We start from the raw sequence: 20,696 nt of genomic DNA on the forward strand, positions 1-20,696 counted from the left end.
ACCTTTGTCTGGCAGGAATCTTCATTTGGATTCAATTTTTCAGGAGGTGGGACTGGCCATTGCAGTGCAGGGCTGAAAAAAGGGAACAGCAGCTCTTTCCATCAGGAAAAAAAGTCTGGAAGCTTTGGCTTTGAGGTGCAGTTGTTGGGGCAGCCTAAACACTTCTTGGACAGGAAGAGTTTTCTGTGGTGGCACCTTTTGTCTTACAGGAATCTTTATTTGGATTCAATTTTTCAGGAGGTGGGACCGGCCATTGCAGCGCAGGGCTGAAAAATGGAACAGCAGCTCTTTCCCTAAGGAAAAAAGTCTGGATCCTCTGGCTTCAGGTACAGTTGTTGGGGCAGCCTGGGAACTTCTTGGGAGGGAAGAATTTTCTGTGGTGGCACCTTTTGTCTGCAGGATCGTCTGTTGGATTTAATTCTTCAAAAGGTGGGACAGGCCATTGCAGCGCAGGGCTGAAAAAAGTGAATCAGCAGTCCTTTCCCCCAGGAAAGAAAGTCTGGATCTTTTGGCTTCAGGTGCAGTTATTGGGCCATCCTGGGCACTTCTTGGGCAGCAAGAGGTTTCTGTGGTGGCACCTTTTGTCTCGGAGGTGTTTGTTCCCTGTTAGCAAGTCCCTTATGGCGTCAATCACAGAACACTGGGACTGCTCACAGGGCATGATGAAGGAATACAGCAGCAGTGTGGAAAGAGGAGGTAGAAAAATACATATGTGTATCTAATATACTTCCTCAATTAGAGAAATCGCTAATCTTGTCACATGATTTGTGCTGGACCCTTCTAAGGATGTACTTTTGCCCAGACCCTTTGCTCCAGTTGTGCCAGCTACACCAAAGGAAACCAGAGAGAATCTCAGCAAAGCCAAAAATCAGCTCTTATGGCACTTGGCACTCTATGGGGTTTAGCACTGGAGCTCAATCTCTCTGGGATGGCTGGTCTAGAACAGTACATTTAATGAATGGTGCTGTTGCTGAACTTCCCTGGGCACGTTGCAATTGGCTACTGAGGCTGAAAGGTTTCCTGTAAGGATTTTTATCTTTTGAAACTACAGGCTGAATTTGAGGGATAAACTCCAGTATTCTGAAAGTGGAAAGTTGATCAAACAGAAAAGACTGTTTCTTCTACAACAGATTTGAAATAGTCCACTTGTAAAAATCACAAAGCTTGAAGCCTACTCAGCAGAGCTGATTCCTCATCTGCACTGATCATCAGCAGCTGGCCTCTCTCCTATTTCAGGGTCTCATCTGTGTACACTGGATTAAGGCCTCCTAACTTCTTAAGAAAAGTAGTGTTATAAGCTCACAGTTCTGGCAAGGTTTTCTTAGCAGATGGGTTGAAAAGCAAAACTTTGTTGCCATGACCAACGAATGCAGAGCCCAAGGTTGTTTGTGGTGCTAGCTTTGCTCCACTCTCTAATAACTTCTGTCCAGATCAGTGCTGGCAACAAGAATTCCAGGTTAACGCTTGTTTCATTTTTCAGGCTTTGCATTTCAAGAATGGGGAGTTGTTATTGGAAACTCTGCCATGGCTGTCATTAACAGCCTCGGAAAACAGTTTTTCTTATTTCTCAGGGAGAAGTTTCCAACCCAGCTTTGGAGTATGCAAATAGTTGAATGACTTGTTGTACAATTGGAAATAAAAATCAATACATTGGCTCTGATTAATGTCTTAATTTATATTTGGCTAAAGAGTTCTTTTCTTGATACCTTCTTTAAAAAACAGGACCCATAAGCAGAAAGGTGATCTCCTAAAGTGTTGTAACCTTTTAAGTCCACTTGTTGCCACACAACAACAGCATGCCAATATCACATCCAAAGATACAGAATCTTACAGAGATACACACAAATAGATACCTATACATATCTATGTATGTATATCTATCTACCTATACATATCTATACATATCTATACAAATACACACAAGAAAGTTTGGGGTTCCTGATGAGAGTTCTACATGGGTAACAGCGGACTGGTTTGATGTGTCATACAACTGTGGGGACCATGAATGCAAGCTCTGAGCTTTGATTTATTGTCCTGGTTTGTAACTGCCTGCCTTCCCTTTGGGGGGAACACAGGCCTCTATTTTGCACGATCTGTTTTGTTTTACTTGGCAGTGTAGACTAGGGGCAGAAGAGTTTTTGGAGCCAAACAGCTTGATGCAGATTCAGTTCCTTTAGTGGTGCCTAAAACTCAGGAGCTGGACTCCACGGTGCCGGTGGGACCCTCCCAACTCAGCCCGTTCCATGATTCCATCAAGTCCAACTGTCAGCCCAGCACTGCCCCAGCAACCCCCAAACCACTAAAGCGTGTCAGCCATGGCCAGATGCCGGCGCCTCTGAAACACCTGCCGGGGTGCTGGCTCCGCCCGGGCAACCCATTGCAGTGCCCGAGCCCCCCCCGAAAACCACAGCCAGAAACCTTTCTCCAGGAGCTGACCTGAAGCTCCCCTGCCTCAGCCTCGGGCCACGTCCCCCGCTCCTCCCAGCGCAGGCTCCTTTCCAGCAGCCCCCTCGGCAGAAGGCGGCTCAGGGCTCCCCTCTGCCCCCCCGGCCGGCTCCGCTCCGGCCCCGCTCCCGCCACGGCCCCGCCCGGCTCTGCACGGGGAAGGAACGCGCCCAGCCCCGGACAGACACCCCCGGGGGCCGCGCACCGGGGGACTGTCCCCGGGGCTCACTCACCGGGGGTCCCTCCTCGGGGGTGACTTACCGGAGTTCTCTCCCCGGGGGTCACTTGCCAGGGGTTGTTCACCGCGGGTCATTCACCGGGGGTCCCTCCCCAGGGATCACTTACCGGGGCTTGTTCACCGCGGGTCGCTCACCGGGTGTCACTTACGGGGGGTCGCTCACCAGCGGCCACTCGCCGGGGGGCCGCGCACGGGGGGGTCCCTCCCCCGGGGCCACGCACCGGGGGCCACTCGCCGGGGGTCTTGGGGCCGCTGCCCGGGGGTCTCTTCCACGGGGGTCGCTGCCCGGGGGTCGCTCAGCGGCAGCGCTCCCGCTCCCGGCCCCGCCCGCTCCCACCCAAACCCCCTCAAACGCCCCTCTCGGCCCCGCCCCCGCCCCGCCCAATCCCCGCCTCGCCCAATCCCCGCCTCGCCCCGCCCACTCCGCCGCCTCCCATTGGCTGCGCACGTTCGGCCCTGGAGCGAGGAGCGCGCGGGGAGCGTTGCCTGGAAACCGGCGAGGGAATCCCGGGAATCCTCGAGGCGCCGGCGCTGCCCCCCCACTCCTGGAGCGAGCGGCCGAGCCCGCCCGGGAGCGGGCACTCAGCGCCTGGCTGCGGCCGCCACAACGGCCAGGGAAGCAGGCGCGCGGAAGGCGGGCTTCGCCCCCCGGGCAGCGAGGAGCCCTAAAAAGAACAAAAGTGTTGAAAGAGAAGGAACTCATCGCACCATCACAGAACATGCTCAGTTGGAAGGGACCCACAAGGAGCGTCGAGTCCAAGCCTTTGCCCGGCACGGCACCGACCCCAAGAGTCACACCGTGTGCCTGAACTCTGCCAGCCTTGGTGCTGTGACCACTGCCCTGGGGAGCCTGGTCCAGTGCCCAACCACCCTCGGAGGGAAGAACCTTTCCCAAATATCCACCCTAAACCCACGTGAAAAAAACCTATTTGCAACCAAAAAAAAAAAGTTTCTATTTTCTTCCTTCCCCTTCTCCTTATTTAGTGTTTACACAACAGTACTGCAGTGCCCTACTGGCTCAAAACTGAAATTCTTGAAGTCCTTGCCGTATAGGCTGGATTTTGTCCCTTAGGCAGAGGCTAATCTGCCTGCAGTCCACCAGGACTGCCAGAGCTTGGGGAAGGGATGGAGGCTATCGCAGGGAGGAACAGAGATGCGGAGATATTCCCTGATATTCTACTCTAGAGGCGGCTCAAGAGACAGCCCTGGAGTTGGAAGCACTTGCCTTCGTCACTGGACGATCTTGTCCAGATCCAGAGAAAGGATCTTCTCCTCCGGCAAAGCCGCAGCTTCTTGGGAGCCGTGGATTGAGAACCGGTGTCTTGGGGACAGGAGCTGCTGGGCCACCTGCTCCTGGGAATCTTAGACTGCAATGGCCTGGGCTCCCACTCCTACCCGCAGCCTTTTGCTGCCATGTGCATCCTCGGCGAGGAGCGGGCTCTGCTCCTCCCCGCTCTTCCCTCTTCCCCAGGGAGACCTGGCCAGAGGGGCTCCTGTGTGTGACTCCGGCAGGTCTCCCAGAGGCTCTGGGAGGGATGGAGTCTCTTGCCAGAAGTAACTGAGGTGCCGAGATACTCCGTCTCCTGCTCTTGCCATACTGGATCAGGGAAGAGCCCTGGAGTCGGGAACACCTGCTTTTGCTGTAGGATCCTGTTGCTGTACAGGATCTTGATGTGGCACTGGCAGAGTGTCCAGGGAGGCCTGGACTGGGCACCTCATGTCTGGGAGGAATCTTTGTCCGTCTTCAATTTTGGGAGTCGAGTGCAGGGTTCCGAAAAGAAAGAAACAACAGCCTTACCCCAAGGAAAGAAAGCCTGGAAGCTTTGGCTTGGAGGTACAGTTGGTGGGGCAGCTTGGGCACTTCTTGGGCAGCAAGAGCTTTCCGTGGTGGCACCTTTTGTCTGGCAGGAATCTTCATTTGGATTCAATTTTGGGAGTTAGATTGGCAATTGCAGTGCAGGGCTGAAAAAAGGGAACAGCAGGAAAAAAGTCTGCATCCTCTGGCTTTGAGGTGCAGTTTGTGTGGCAGCCTGGGCACTTCTTGGGCAGCAAGACCTTTCTGTGGTGGCACCTTTTTGTCTGGGAGGAATGTTCATTTGTGTTCAGTTTTGGGGAGGTGGGACCGACCATTGCAGCTCAGGGCTGAAAGAAGGGAACAGCAGCCCTTTCCCCCAGGAAAGAAAGCCTGGAAGCTTTGGCTGCTAGGACCAGTTGTTGGTTGTAATAGATTTTTTATTTCTTACTCTCTACTTTGCTTTGATATTGACCTCTGCAATAAGGAACTGGTAATTATCTGTCCCATGGAGGCTCTATAGGTGTTACTGGAGCAATTAAGCTCCTTGTGCAAGGCTTCTTTCAAGTCCTTTAAAGTGTCCCAAGCGGCAATTAACCACTTCACACTAACGAAAGTATTTCCATCAGGTGATGTACTTTCCAAGTGAAAGTTTTGCAGGCTACCAGGAACCTCCCCTGGAGCCCAGTGACTGAACAGAATTGCGGACACCGGCTTTAGCTCTTTGCAGGGCTGTCTTTGTCAGCCTAGGAAAACATTTTAGACTGCTTGCTGGAGTCTTGGGGAACCCCTGGAGAGTCTCCAACAGAAAGCTGGTACATTTTCCCGCCTTGGCAGAGCCAGCCTGCCTGTATACCAGCAGCTTAGCCATTCAACATCGTGTAAAGGTGTGCCCGGTGCCAGGCTGGCCAGTGAGCGCCCACAGGGGGGGATTTAAGGCAGTGCCCAGCGTGGTGGTGAGTCCAGTCAGTGTTGGCCAGGGTCCCCTGCTGGTCCCCACTCCTCGCTCCATCCTGCTTGCCTCTGTCCTGCTCATGTCCCACCTGCTCCGTCTCCTGTCTGTCTTGCATCCAGTCTGTTTCCCCCCTGCTTCTCTCCAGCGGTCCTTCCATGACTGCCTGAGGCTGACTACACCTGGATCTCTCACTGGGGGTGGTAACCTTTTTGTACTTTCCTTTTCCTTATCTCTCCCTCTTCTTCTCCCCTCCCGCCTCGATTTTACCATTACTTATTGCTACAAAGAAAGCAAATTGTCTGTTTGAGACCTAACATTTGGAGTTTTGTGCCTTAATCTCGCCTTCGAAGTAATCATCTAAAGAACCACATTGCAGCCCCTGACCAATCTGTAAAACCCACCAACTGCACCTGAAACCCAAAGGTTACAGGCTTGCTTTCCTGGGAAAAAGGGCTGTTGCTCTCTTTTTTCAGCCCTGCGCTGCAATGGCCGGTCCCACCTCCCCAAAATTGAATCCAACTGAAGATTCCTGCCAGACAAAAGGTGCCACCACAGAAAGCTCTTGCTGCCCACCGAGTGCCCAGGCTGCCCCACCAACTGCACATGAGAGACGGAGGGTAAGGGCTTTCTTTCCAGGGTGGAGGTAGAGCCGTGTGCTTGCAGGAGCCCTGTGCTGGAATTGGCAGTCCTTCCACCTTCCACTGTCCCAGGTTGCTCAGAGCTCCATCCAACGTGGCCTTGAACACTTCCAGGGATAGGGCATCCATAAATTCTTGGGGTAACTTGTTTCAGTGCCTCACCACCCTCACAGGGAAGAATTTTTTTCGTAATATCCCATCTAAACCTGCCCTCTCTCAGTTTGAAGCCATTCCCCCTTGTGCTGTCACTACAGGCCCTTGTAAATGCTGATGAAACTTGACTGGATATTTTTACAGCAAAGGTTATAATTTTTATTTTCTTAAGGCAGTGACAGGGATGATACCGGGATCAATTACACTTCAAAAATCTGTTGCTTGTATTAGTAGTTAAAAATAACAAACGGTATTTAAACGCATTATTTCTCGTCTAGGGGGTGCTAGAGGGCTGGTTACAGCGCCCACCACCCTCCTCTGAAGCTGTGTTACCTTCCCCACTGGGATGGGAATAAATACTTTTAGCCAATTTGTCTCTCCAGATCAGCCCGGAAGTCTTTAAAAAGGTACTCAAAAGTATTTCCCCATTCCTACTGGTTTTGCAGCCGGTCAGATGTGTGGGGTTTATGTCCCACAGCAAATTAAAAACACCACAGCCATTATGTAAATGTGTATTTGTTTGAGTATTCACCCTGATGGTGTTCAGGCAGTTATGCTGAGGTACTTTGTGGATTTTTGGAACAGAAATAACATCTTTTAAGGGTGTCTGTGACCGGCTGAGGTGCAGGATGTGGCCTCTCTATTTTTAGCATCTGCTGGTACGCCCATCCTGTGAGTGTTAATTTAGGTGATGCAACCTTTTAAGTCTGGAGAACTACTTCCTTCTTCAAAGCTTGCTAATTCTCATGAAAGAAATAAAGAGAATTTCATGACAGTGACCTATTTTTCACTTTGAATATCCCAACTATTGGTGAGCATTTACATTAAAATATTTGAAGTTTAATAAATTTTGCAAAATGTCCTGGATGTTGAGGGATGTAGTGATGAACTCAGAATTAGAAAGTGGAGATTGTCTTCTTTTTCTTTGAAGCTCACAGGACTATGAAAAAAAAGCTTTCTAGAGAAACTTAATTTTTTTATCTAATTTGTACACATTTCTACAATTAGGACAGCTGTAGGTTCACCCCTGGCAAAATCTCTCTGCTGGTAACCCAGCCACATGCTGATTACTCCTTATTTCATGTTCAAGTGACCATGATATTTTGGTCAGCTGGCGACAGAGCGGTCCAGGTGGTAAAGGAACAAGGACTGAACAGTATGAGCAGCATTTGCCTTTTTCTCTCCTCCATCCCCCTTTTCTATATATTATACTTTGCCACTTCCTCTGCTCAGCACACAGGAATTTGCTGGATGCATCCATGAATGCAGAACCCACTGGAATCAGGACATTTGTTCCAAATGATCCAGCTGGTGCCAGGGAAGCAGAAGTTCTGACTGTGTAACAACCACACTGTGAGGAGGAACAAGACTGAAAACCACTTTCCGTAAAGGGAAGGATTTGAACTGGTGTTGGAGATGTGCAAGGCTCTGTTATTCTCCCTCCTTAAGTTGTTGACAGGACACAGTCCCCTCTCTTACCTGTCATTGAAAGGTCCTTCTAGTTACACTTATGGCAGTGTCACTTTGTACCAACATCAGCCGTGCACTGTAAGGCTGCTGAGGTTTCCAAAATCCACCTTTTTTATTTCTGCTAGTTCTGCTTCGTATCCTTCAAGCCAGTACACAAGAACAAAGCTTCAGCAAAGCCTACCTAACATTTTCTTTTGTTTCTGACATCATTAGCCAACGTAAACCAAACCATTAACAGGCATCCAAAAATATTTCTGGAAGTTTTCACGTGCTCGGTGAGGATTCCAAAGTTTTCTTTGAGGGAGACTCAGGGAGACTCCAGAAGAAGATTTTTGGTCCAGGAAAAAAAAAAATAAATAACGCAGCCGAAGCCCAGGCACCGTTGTATGAAGCAGATTGATTAACCTTAGTGCTGCTGCGTTCCCACTGGAATACACACTGGAATGACACTGGAATGCCGCCGGATTTCCTGCTGTATTCCCGCTGTGCCCGGCGGTATTCCCGCTGTGCCCGGCGCTATTCCCGTGCCCGGCGCTATTCCCGCTATGCCCGGCGGTATTCCCGCTGTGCCGGCGGTATTCCCGCTGTGCCCGGCGCTATTCCCGCTGTGCCCGGCGCTATTCCCGCTGTGCCCGGCGTATTCCCGCTGTGCCCGGCGGTATTCCCGCCGCTTCCCAGGGAGCTGCCGTGGTGTGGGAGGGAACAGCCCTGGCGGGGAGCAGCTGCTCCCGTGTGGGGTTCTGCGCTGGGCTTTGTCCTCCAGCCCGGCACGGAAGGAATTGGGGGTGCTGGTGGATGGAAAGTTGGGGCTGAGCTGGCGCTGAGCTCCCAGCCCAGAAATCCGGGCGTATCCTGCATCCCATTCAGCGGGCCGTGGGTGAGGGAGGGGGTTCTGCCCCTCTGCCGCGCTCTGGTGATTCTCCACCTGGAGCGCTGCATCCAGCTCTGGAGCTCCCAGCGTGAGAAGGGCACAGACCTCTTGGATCAAGTCCAGGGAAGGCCAGGAAGATGATGAGAGGGATGGAGCAGCTGCGGAGACAGGCTGGGAGAGTTGGGATGGCTCAATCTGGAGAAGTCTCTGTGGAGACCTCCTTGCAGCCTGTCAGGACTTAAGTGGTGCAAGAAAGATGGAGAGGGACTTTTTATGAGGGCCTGTAGCTGCAGGACAAGGGGCAATGGGTTTAAGCTGAACGGTTTAGGTTTAGACTAAATGTAAGGGAGAATTTTTTTCTGCTGGAGGGTGGTGAGGCATTGGCTCAGGTTGCCCCGAGAAGCTGTGGATGCCCCATCCCTGGCAGTGCTCAAGGCCTGGTTGGATCCTGTTGGATGGGGGTTTGAGCAACTAGATCTTGTGGAAGGTATCCCTGCCCATGGCAGGGGGCTTGGAACAGCTGTAATAACCAGCAGAAGGCTACAGAACAGCCCGTGTTGTAAATGAAGCTGCGCTCTATGAATAGTAAATATCTGAATGTAACTTCTTTAAATCAGTGTGAATGAGCTGAGAGGTTGGTACAATGGATTTAGGTCTGGAATTCAAAACTATTAATCCAGGCTTGGTTGCATTTGTGTTGCTGTCATTTGGGGATGTCAGCTTTAGATCTTGGTGCCTTCAGCAGCATCTTCAGATCTTGCTGTCAGTCAGGGACTGATTTTCAGTCTTTAATTTTGTACGCATTCCCTTGCCTCGTGCTGCAGTTGGGAATGTTCATTCTCTCAGGAAGGAGGTGATGTGAATTCCCTCCTGCAGGGCTGAGGTGACCCTTGGTTACTGTTGAGGGACAGGCTGTGCAGGAGCTGCTGATGAAACACTGCCCAGGAGTTAGTGGGCCAGCAAGGGTGTCCTGCTGCACAGAAGAACTTAGTGCTGCATGTAAATACCAGAACTGGAGTTTAAGTTTCAAAGTACGGGATCTGTGTAAATAAAAGTATCTCAACAAATTGATAGCATTTCCTATCAAATGGGTGTAGGGAGTAGAGCTGTCATTTTTACTTAGAAATTATGGCATCAGCACGTTCAAACTTCTCAGGTGTTGGCTTTCCAGACTTGCACAGTTACCTACCGTTACTTGATTTTCCCCTTAACTTTCCTGAGAATTTGGCAGCCAAACCATTTGTAGATCAACTTCTTTATTTTTGCATAATGGTACACAATCATACTATCTGCCTGGGAAAAACAAAGTAAATGACTTCCAGCTTTAAAATGAAATGTCTGTGCTTGTGTGAAAGAATTCTTTTTGTTCTACATAAACAAAGTTTGACAGCTCGACAGGACTGAGAGCAGAATCTTGGCCTTTTAGTTCTTAAACTGGTAAATTTGACAAGTTTTAAACTTGTAAATGTAGTAATTACAGAGCATCAACAGGAAGGCCTAACAATGTTCCCTGTCTTCTGTAAACTGTTAATGCTTTGGAGCAAATAGTGAGGCTCTGAAACCAGAGCTGTTCCCGGGATACTCTGATATCCCACTGGGTAGGGGAAGAGTTGTTGCTCTGGGCCCGTGAGCTCTTGAGGTTGTGTTGCTGGTTGATTGTTTTGGTCCTCTCTCCTCTTGAACAGGAACCATGCCCAAGAAAGATAATAATAAATAAAGAAGGCAAAGTGAATTACATGCAGCTGAAGAAGGATTTTGACCAGAAAAAGGCAACAATACAGTTTCATCAGCCTCAGAGATTTAAGGTGGGATTGTTTCCCTGGATATAATTGATGCTGGCTTAATAATGTGGTGTGTTTGAGTTGCACTAGACATGGCTTCATCTCTGTCCCCAGGGCAAGTGGTTGACATTGATGACCTGCTGAAATCTTTACATGAGCTGTATTAAAACACAGTTTATACTTTTGCACTGTCCATCATGTTTCACTGCTCTGCAGTAAGAACAAAATCTGATTCATGCTATAATATGTATAATAATATATTCTTTTTAAAATTTTGCTCTGTCACATAAAAGTTTGGAAACAAAAACAAATGCACAAAATTGATGATTAGGCATCTGTGCTTAAATTATCCCTTCTGCCCCACTGTTTCCTTGTGCAAACTTTGTGGCTTTTGAGCCACTTCCCTTTAATGGAGGGTAAGGTGTGAAACCATGTGAAATATTTCCAGTGTTCTTGCCAGTGAATTGCACCATGGAAAGGTACCAGCCCATTTTAGCTGAGTGTTCTCAGTCCTTGAGTTTGAGAAGGAGACAGTGGTGCTGCACAGTTGTGTAAAGGACTTGGATTCTTGGAGGTGCTTTGATTCAGGTAGCCTTGAAGGTGTCAGCACAATTTAATTGTGAGGTGGACCCAAATGAGATCCCAAATACAAGCTGAGTCCCAGGTATAGTGTTCCTGGCTGCTGTCAGCTTTAATGGCCAAGCTGCACTTGTGTGGATCTGGTACTTGGCACGTTCTGCTGTTTCCCTTCGGTGCCTTGTCTGTCACATGTGGGGTGTGGATGAGTCAAGTTTGGTTTTGAATATTCCCAAATGATTGGAGTAACTGGTGAAAGGTCTCTAACCTCTGTGTGTTCTCTCTGGTGAGAGAATGCAGGTCCTGCATGTGCTTCTTGTCTTATGGTGTTCTGCTGTTTGTGGGATTATTTTCCTCTGTTCAGCCTTGTCTGTCTGGTTGTGCAGCCTAAAGATGGCACAGGGAAGAGAACAAACCCAGGTTGGGGCACCAGACTTTTTGGCTTAGCAGTGACTCTCCTGGCAGATCCCCTTTGCATCTCCAGTGCTCTCCTTCAGGAGAAACACTGGTACAGAGCACCTTCCTTCCCAGCCTCTGTGTCCCTGATGTGATCATTCTTCCCAAGCCATGGGGAGGATGTGGGCTGGGCTTGGCTGAGCTCTTCAGCAAGTAACAGCATCTTTTTTTTTTTACAGGAGGAGCTGTGGAAGATTTTCAGGAGAAGCTGGAGTGCTGCTTTGGGTCTCTGGTGGGGTCCAATGTTTCCATCACTGCCCAGGGATCCCAGGGCCTTCCTCCTCACTATGATGATGTTGAGGTAGGACAGCACAACCTTGCCTGGGAAATTGTGCATGGGCTTTTGCTGATGGCAGTGTTTGCTGTTGTGTGTGTGCTTCTAACCCTCCCCCCCACTAAACATTACAGGAAAATGTGGTTTTTTTTATTTGTGTTTCCTTGTAGTCGTTTTTCTTGCGTATTTTTGCTGAAAATTTACTAATAGTAATATCTAATCATAATAGCATGTAAACTGGGTTTTCCAGACCTGGTATTTCCCTTAGATAAAAAGAGAAGTTTGTTTTCACAGCTGCAGAAGCTTTCTAGCACCTGTTTTTTCATTTTCACTTCATTCAGGCCCCAAGAATTTACAAGTCCTTTTTCCTTTACTAAGTACTTGCTCTTTCTTCAGCTGGACTGTAACAGCAGACTGGTTGTGCTTGTTGGTCCTGCTGTCTTTAAGAAGTTACTGATATGATGAATTCCTGTGGTCCAAATGCATTTTAAATCAGCTTCTAAAAGAAACATACGAATATACACTGCGTTATAAAGAAAAAATTGGACTATCCCACTTAAACCAAATCAAAAAATCCAATCCTTATATGTCTATTTTGCTTTTTAATATTTTCATTTCCATTCAATACACCTGGGGTTTCATTTTCCTTATGCTTGTTATTCAGCAGCCTCACATCCAGCATTTCTAACTCATGCCATCTACCCCCACTGGGCACCCTATAGAGGTTTCTGATGCTCTGTTGGGGATAAGCCTCTTTCACCTGAAATTTTGGCTATTTGTGTGGCAGATGTTCCTTTTGGGTTAGTTCTCTAGCACTTACTGAAGTGACTGGAGAGAAACAGGGATTTCCAAATGCCTGCCTTAGGATAAAACAGATCCCACTTCACAACTCCTCTGTCTGTTGTCTCTAAATAGAGACCAAAAAAAATGAGTTCAAATTTAAATTTCTCTGAATTGTAGCCATCTAAAAATTAATGAGGGGAGGGTTTGCACACTGCGAGCACGAGAAATTTGGGTGAGAGTTGTCTGTATCCTTTTTTAAAGGTATCCTTTGCTTCTAGTATTTAAATAATGGGCCAAAAACCCCAGTTATTTCTGTAAATTGACTAGTACTCTCCAGGTTGGGCACCCTGACTCCTAGGTCATGTTTGTGGAGTTGTGTGCAGAAAAAACACTGGGTTTGTGTATGGTTCTAAAACATTTTTATGCTTTTACATGCTGCCTGTAATCCCTCAGGCTAATCCTCCTGTGCACTGAGACTTACTGCTGCACTGAACATTGTCACTGTTCTGGTGAATGAGATTTAAATATTTATCCTTGGCTGATAAAGAAAAGCATGACCCAAACCCCATATGAACTTGCTGTATTAATTGCTCTTCCTTTTTCCAAACCTGAAATTCAAGTGTTTGGTTGGTGGTTGATTTTTGGAATGAAAGGAACATTTCATGAAGATTACTGAGTGTCAGCAGGGAATCTGGTGCTTGTCCTGTTCTGTTTGACCTGCTTTTGAAGTGTTACTTGTCCAGCTGGTGGTGCTGCTCCATGCTGGAATCCTCAGGAGTTTCTCTGCCTTTTGGCCTGTTATGGAGCCTCTCTCTGCTCTTCTCAGTGTCCAGAGCTGCATTTGGGTGTCGGTGTTTGAGGAATAGTGTGACATGTTGGATGGTGTAGGTGTTTGGAGTGTGAATATGGTGTGACATGTTGGATGGTGTAGGTGTGTTGGATGGTGTAACAGTGTGACCCATTGGATGGGATGCTGACATCATGAGCTGTGTTGTTTGACAGAGGGGAATATTCAATCGTCATCGTGTACTGGGTGATGCAAAGTCTGGTAAACTACAGTTCCCTTTTTCATTCCTGGAATATTTTGGACCAGACTTCAGTGCCTTTCATTTTTATGGAATAATGATGGGCTTAAAAGTTATCCAAGTTTTTAATTTATTTTTCTTCTGTTTGCTGTTGTTCACTTCCTGTGACCCATTTCTTCTGGGTGGCTGCTGTCAAAGTTTGGTTGTCTCTTTGTGGCTGCCTCTGAGAGGGATGCTGTTGTTTGACTCTATTTCCTCCCTAAACATCTTTCTAGAACATTTCCTTTCTCCATCTTTCAAGTGAAGAGAATTCAGAATACTCTTGGTTGGTGTAGTCCCCACTCTGGTAAGGAAGGCAGTTTTCTTTGACTGTGCTGTCCAACTCTGTAGGTGTTTACAGGACAAGCCATAAGTAAACTTTTATTTCCTTCTTGGAGGCAATTTTATGTGCTTTACACCTTTCTTGCCTTGACTTTCCTTATCTAGTTTTTTTTCCAGTGTGGAGTTTTAATTTACATAGGTGAGAAGAAAGATAGGGAGGAGGAGGAGGAAGGTCGTACCTGTTTTTTAAGTGCTTTAACTGAAAATCTCAGACAACACTATTGTAACAGATTACCATTTTTATAGACTATTTGGCTTTTCTCGTGGAACACTAGCCTTTTCTTTTGATGTGATCTGACCAAATCCCCATTTCACTGCTCCTCTGCCAGCCCACTGTGTTGCCAGCAGGTCCATCTCAGCTGCTTCTTTGTCCTCTTCCTGCAGCTCAGTGGGAGTCTGTGTGTTCTGTGATGTTAAAAAGCTTGTTTCACCTTTTCAGCAAATATTGACAGCAGGTTGGAAAGTTTAAGGTTCTGAACTTCTGGCTTGGTGTTCTTTATGTTATTAAAGTGTACATTGCAGGACTGCTCCATTTTGTGATTCTAAAGGATATATATTGTCAGACTGTCTGCTCAGGGAGTATTTTCTCTGACTGCAATAAGGTTTGACCTGGTGCCCTAAATATATCAATTTTCTTGCAGCCAGGTGACTTACTGTACTTCCCAAGAGGGACCATCCACCAAGCTGACACTCCTCTTGGGACCTCCCATTCCACACACGTGACCATCAGTACCTACCAAAACAAGTAATTATTCTTTATCTTTTGTTTTGTGTGGCTTTCCTCTGCCAAGTGATGTGTGTGAGCAGTACAGACCTGAGATGTGGTGAAGTTTTGGGGCTTGGGGGAAGGAGGGGAGCAAGAAGACTGTTGTTGTTTGAAGCAGCAAGCTTGATTGCTTTTTAATTGCTTATTTTATTATTTACCAGCTGTAGGCTTTAATGTGGAAAATGCTACAACTGCAAACTCACTTCTGTATTTAAAAAAATCTCTCATCAGTGGCTGAAGTTACTGTTCATTTCATAGCTCAGATAAAGAGTCATGAGTTACTCCTTTCATCATGTTTTCTCCTGTATTTGATAGTCACCTGCACTAATCTTCTGACAGATTTGCTGCCAATTCTTCCTTGCAAACATTTTCTGCTTATCTGTGTTTTTTTTTTATCTCCTACCCCATGTATGCAAGTCAGATTTCTTATGACACACTCCCAGTCCTTGTGCCCACACTGTTATCACACAGGGAAATGTTCTTGCCAACCTAATCAGCCTCCCAGATGCTGGGTTTGGAGCCATTGGTCTGAGTTAGGAATTAGGAAGGGCAGAACAAGTTTGGGCATATTCTAGATAACTGTGAGATGAATCTCTAACCACCAGCTGTGCCATTCTGGAAGCCAGGATGGGCTGGTAACTCTTCATCTGGCCACTCCTCCAACATGGAGAGAGGGTTAAGAGGAAGCTGCTCAAAGGTGTCAGTCTTCTGAAAAGTTGGGTTCAGATGATTTCAATTTACACACGTGTTCTTTTATTCAGAAGGTAAAAAAAAACTAACCCCAAAAAACAGGAGAGGAAAAGGAAAAGCTGCTCTTCTTCCAAGGTTAAAAAGTGGAGTCATCCCCCGTTAAGGCTGTTGGTGATGAAGTGCTGACATCCTGCCTCTGCACCTCCTGTCAGCAAGGGCAGGGAAAACAAGCAGGAGTCCTGGTGCAGGCTGGTGTTCTGACTTGTAGATGGAAGTATGATCTGGAAACATTTCCCTGGCAAATTGAAGAGAAATCCTTGTGGAGGATTTCCACTGTGGAGGAAGTGCTGGTGGAGGTGGCACTTCCAGGTATTTTCAGGTTTGTCTGGGCCAGATCCCAGCAGGAGAGAAGTGTGCACATGTGGGATAAGCAGGGCAGTTTGGAAAAGCAGTGAGTAGCTGAAGACAGTTGCTGGCAGATGGAGACTCTGGGGGCAAAAGAAGGGAAGTAGTGAGGAGTAGATGTCTAATTCCTTTCACTGGCCAGAGTTCTTCCCTCCCACTGTGTAGCAGACAGTGGAACACTTGAGTGGAGATGATAAAAAAATATTGAGACTGCAAAAAGTGGCACTTTTTCTTTTTCCTAAACTAAAGTAGTGTCTAGAGATCAGAGCTGACAGCCAGGAGTGCTGAGGGAGAACAAGAGCAGAGGGTGAAGTGTCTGTTGGAGGACAGGCCCTGCCCTGCTGCCTGCCCTGGGTGGGTGGGAGTTCTGCTGGCAGCCCTGGATGTTTGTCCATTAAATCAGCCTCAGGATGTGGGAGGGAAGAAGGTCACCCATGGACAGGGCAGCACTTTGGCGTGAGCCTCTTCCTGCCCAGGTCGACTCAAGCTGGGCACAGAAGGTGCAGGCAGGAGTAGGATCCTCCCTCTCCTCCTCTGGTTTATTGGTACAAGTGGGGAACAGAAGCACAGGGATCAAAGCCAGTGTTTTTGGTTAAGTATGTAGGCTAAGAATGGGGATTTAATGCAAACAAGACACCTACAAACTGCCTGTCAGGTGTCATTAAAATCCCTGCAGGCATCTTGGTTTTGGGGTCGTAATTAAGTTTCTAGTCAAGCTGAAAACTGATGCCCTGTTGGATTTGATAACCCTGGGTACGTTTCCTCCTTCAATAGAAATGTCTCAAAAGCACATGAAGTGACAAAACCAACCCCACACACTTCACTGTGTGCAGTGGGGCTGTATGTGCCCGTGGCTGGATGATAAAGACCCCAGGAGGAATTCATCAACCACTTGAGCTGCAGTCACTGATAAATGGCAAGCACCTGGAAGCAGAAGACACTGGACCCTTCTCAAGCCAGTTCCTTCCCTCTGTAGAAGTGCCACTGGCCTGAGGGTGGTGAGGACACACATGTGCACAAGCCTTTGCCTGAGGCTACAGAGCAGTAACGGAAGGGCCAAAGGCACTGAGCAGATCTGGAATTCTCGGGGTTTCCAGCCCATGACACCAGTTGTGATGTCTGTTTTATTTCAGTGCAGCTATTTCAGGAACTTTTTTTTGTTTGTTTCTTCCTGTCCATCAGCTCTTGGGGAGATTTCTTACTGGATGCAGTTCCTGGCCTGGTGTTTGACACAGCAAAAGATGACGTGGCGCTGCGGACGAGCATCCCGAGGCAACTGCTGATGGTGGGTAGGTGGGACTGAGGGAATAACGGGGCACCCTGGTGGAACTTCAGCACTTGATCTGCTCTGAAGGCTCAGTGCAATAAAGTGGAATAAAGATTATCCTAGACTGGAACTGGCAGCTGTGATCAACTGTATCCCGAGAGCATTTAACTGGTAGCAGTTTTCCCTGGGCTCTAGCTTGCTGTTTATTATAGGTATTTGCAGACAGGAAAGGTGAGAGAATTAAAAAATCTCTTTCTCCTTGCCCCCTCCACAACCAGTTTGAGGACATGTGGGTGTTGAAACATAGCTTAACAAACAGTCCAGCCTTGAGAGAGTGGGGAGAGCACAGGGGGGCTCAGTTTAACCGTTTGTCTGGTTTTCTGCCTTTCTAAGGAGGATTTATTTTTCTTAGGTGGGAAATTGCCAAAAATAGACAGCAAAATCAGACTGCAGTTCAGAGATCACACTCTGATCTCCGTGGAACCAGATCAAGAGAATGCTGTGGGTACAGTGAAGCCACCTCTGTACATTTGGGGTGGGCTGGGGAGTGCATGTGAGGCACGTGAGTTGTTGCTCTCCTGTGCAAAAGGCCTGTAAGGGTCATGCAGTTACACTGAGCTGGATCCTGCATCCCATTAGGGTTTGTTAGGATACTGTGGGGTTGTTTGTTGAGTGATATGGCACATTCCAAACTTCTGGAGGGGGGGCTTCAAAACTAAATTCAGCCTATGATTCTGTATGGGAGGTACATGGCTTTTGTCTCAGGTTTGATGGGGTAGATCATTACAGCAGCTAAATGGCCTCTACAGGTCTTGATAATAGGTTTTTTTTCTATTCTTTGTATTTAAGAACAGGAATAATTTATAAAAATAGGTCTTCTCAAGAGAGGGAGTTGTGCTGGTTGCAGCTGCTGCTGCTGTGGCTGCATTTAGTCTTCACTTCTGGGTTATCTCTGTATCCAAGCAGGTGCCAGGGGCACTACTAAGTTGTTCCACAACATTGGTACATGCATCTTGCATTATGCTGTGTTTATACTGCTTCTTATCCATGAAGGTTTTTTAGTAAAAAAAAAGGGGGGCGGGACACACAGCAAAGATTATCTTGTACAGTTTGGGGTTTGTTTGGATGAATTGAATGTTTCCCAAGAAAAACACACCATAACTTTCTGATTTTTTCCTCCATCTTGCTTGTGTCCATATTGAGACTGTGTAGGTTTTGGAGACTTTTTCCCCCCAATTTTTGGGCCACCTTGCCTTCTGATGTCACACAGATCAACCCAGGATGACAGGACACATGGAAGACTTGTGTCCACAAATTCCATGTGCAACCTGCCCCGAGAGCTCTGAATTGCTTTGCACAGCTCTGACCAAGGACTGATGATGGGCATGTGATTTTTAAGAAGCAGATCAGTATCAGACTGGAAATGTGTTGAGGCACACCTGTTCATTAATACTTTCCCTGAAATGGCCTGTTTTCTGTACAGCATCACTCCTGGGACTCTAGCAGGGGCAGTTTTAAGGCAGAAGATGATTGTAAATAAATTTTCAGAGGTGTTTTGGAGAGTCCCTTATTGCTGTGGGAGGTGGCTGTTGGAAAATTCATTTGGGAGGGTGACTGGCATGCTTTGTTGTAAGAGTGACTCCAGACTTAAGGAGCGTTGGCAAGTGCAGTGAGATGAGTCTGAGGCTGTGGATCACAGGTAACTGTTTCCTCCCTGCTGTCTTTTAGGATGAAATTCGCAGGGAGATGGTTTATGTGTATCATTCCTTAAGGAACAGGAGAGACACTCCCACGGTGGGGACAGATGACACTGCCAGTGAGGATGGCACGGCCCAGGTTTGTTCCTGCAGACACACCAAAAATTATCTTTCCATGGTGGGTTTTGCTGCATGAGATGAGCTTGCCCCAAATGGCAGCAGGGCCTGGGTTCTGCCGTGATCCTCAGCACCCAGAGCCTTTCTGCCCAGCCCTGCAGTGCCCAGATGAGCTGAGGCTGCACCACAGAGGCAGTTTAACAGTAGAACTGAGCAATGTGATCTCATGCTTAATTAGACACTCGAGATGTTAACAGGATTTCTGGTGCATACCTTATGGCCCAGGGAGCAAAGCTACTGGAGCAACTAAAACCAGCTCTCACTGGTGTGTCCTTAGCACATCCTCTACTGGATAGGCCAGCAGATATTCCCTAGGGATCACTGCCATGCTAAACCCATGTTAGATTCTGTATCCAATGGAACACACTGCAGGGGTGTTCATTTTAGGGTAGGGTGGGTCAGCACTGTGAGTAAAGACCTACCTTGTTCTGAAATGCACTTTTCAGGTCGTCTCTGTTCCTGCTCGCAGGTACAGTGTGCTTTTGCTGGGTCATAAATCCTTCCTAAGCATGGCTTTGAGCTTTGGAACCTTTATTTCTGCTTTTTTGGCAGTGAGATGCTGTGTCTGAGCTCTGTGATCCGAAACACTCGAATGGCAAAACAGGGCACAGTCTGTCCTTGTCTCGGTAATTACAGCAAGGCTTTTTGCCTGGCACTTATTTTTCTTTGGAAGTGAATCTCACTGGTCCTCCAGAGCTGAGGTTGTACACTGGCACCTGAACAACATGTGCAGATCCCAGAATATTCCTTCTTGCCCTTGAAGACTCCAGGCCTGGGAATGGAGCTCCTCTGTGGTTGTGTCAAACTATATCCAAAGACTGCGTGTGGCAGCTAGAAATAAACTTCTGTGAGCTTCCAGAAATAATGGGTAGGGCTAGGCAAGAGTGTAAGTTTAAGGCTATTTAACTCTTCCATGTGTAAACCACAGGAGAAAGCCACATGCTGTAAACATCCCCACCTCAAAAAGCGTGCTAGAGCACGGAATAGAGTTCAGCATTTTCCCTACGAAGATAAAACAGGCCTGGATAAAACCGAGTCTTCTGGAGAATGCTCTCAGTGACACCAGTGCCATGTGGGAAGGGAGCACATTCCTGCTGCTCCCTACCCACAGCCTCACACACTGCTGTGCAATAAGGACACTGCTCTCAGCTGAAGGAGTTTTTTTCTGTTTCTTCTTCCCCAGCAGACTCACAGGCTGCGCTTTCCTTTGTCATACTTGGAAGCACTGAAGCAGATTTGGAGTAGCAGCACTGTTCATGTTAAAGAGCTTAACCTCACCTCAGATGAAGAGAAGGAAAACCTTGCCTTGTCCCTGTGGAGTGAATGTCTGACTGAAGTTCTTTGATGCTTCTGTGAATTAGCTGCTCCTCTGAAGGAGTGTTTCTGTCTATTAAGCATCTCCTGAGAGCGAGGCTTATTAAATTACTTTTTTATCCATCCAGCCTCTGGTTTGTGGTGCTGTCTAAACAAATACTTGCTTTTCTTTCCTCAGTTTTAGGAAACTGGGCATGGGGAAAAACAGGTAAGCTGCTCACTGTCTAGTGAGCTACAGCTCCATGTCTGGGGATGCACAAAGTCACTCCCAGTAACACCAATGCTGTGGTATCCCCTTCCATCTGGAGAGCTGCTAAAGTTAGACATGGGGCAGGATCCAGAACCTTGGGCATAGAACAGTAACTTGGTTTTTTTCATTTGTAAAGTTCAGCAGCAAGAAAACACGTTTGTTCAGTTTGACTGCCCTGACAGGACAGAAGCTTCTCAGTAGAAGCTGTGTGTGTGTAACCGTTCGTTTGGATACATGTCCAGAATAAAGACAACTGCCAGAAATATTCAAACGCACAAAATATCTTTTATTA

General features: G+C 47.6%; 1 protein-coding gene across 1 annotated transcript in view; it reads left to right on the forward strand.

Annotated features, from left to right (window-relative positions):
• The window catches only part of LOC113987857 (ribosomal oxygenase 2-like), a 37,965-nt gene extending 17,688 nt beyond the window's left edge, over positions 1 to 20,277 (forward strand). The window contains exons 2-6 of the mRNA XM_039380004.1: positions 11,559 to 11,676; positions 14,480 to 14,583; positions 16,882 to 16,984; positions 18,695 to 18,802; positions 20,027 to 20,277. Of these exons, the coding sequence (XP_039235938.1) occupies positions 11,559 to 11,676; positions 14,480 to 14,583; positions 16,882 to 16,984; positions 18,695 to 18,802; positions 20,027 to 20,185 (592 nt within the window). The 3' untranslated portion in view covers positions 20,186 to 20,277. The remainder of the gene's footprint in view (positions 1 to 11,558; positions 11,677 to 14,479; positions 14,584 to 16,881; positions 16,985 to 18,694; positions 18,803 to 20,026) is intronic.
• Positions 20,278 to 20,696: the final 419 nt, after the last annotated feature.

Source organism: Pipra filicauda, unplaced genomic scaffold, assembly GCF_003945595.2.
Source record: "Pipra filicauda isolate LSUMZ 115617 unplaced genomic scaffold, ASM394559v2 scaffold1061_size64898_pilon, whole genome shotgun sequence".
Lineage (NCBI taxonomy): Eukaryota > Metazoa > Chordata > Aves > Passeriformes > Pipridae > Pipra > Pipra filicauda.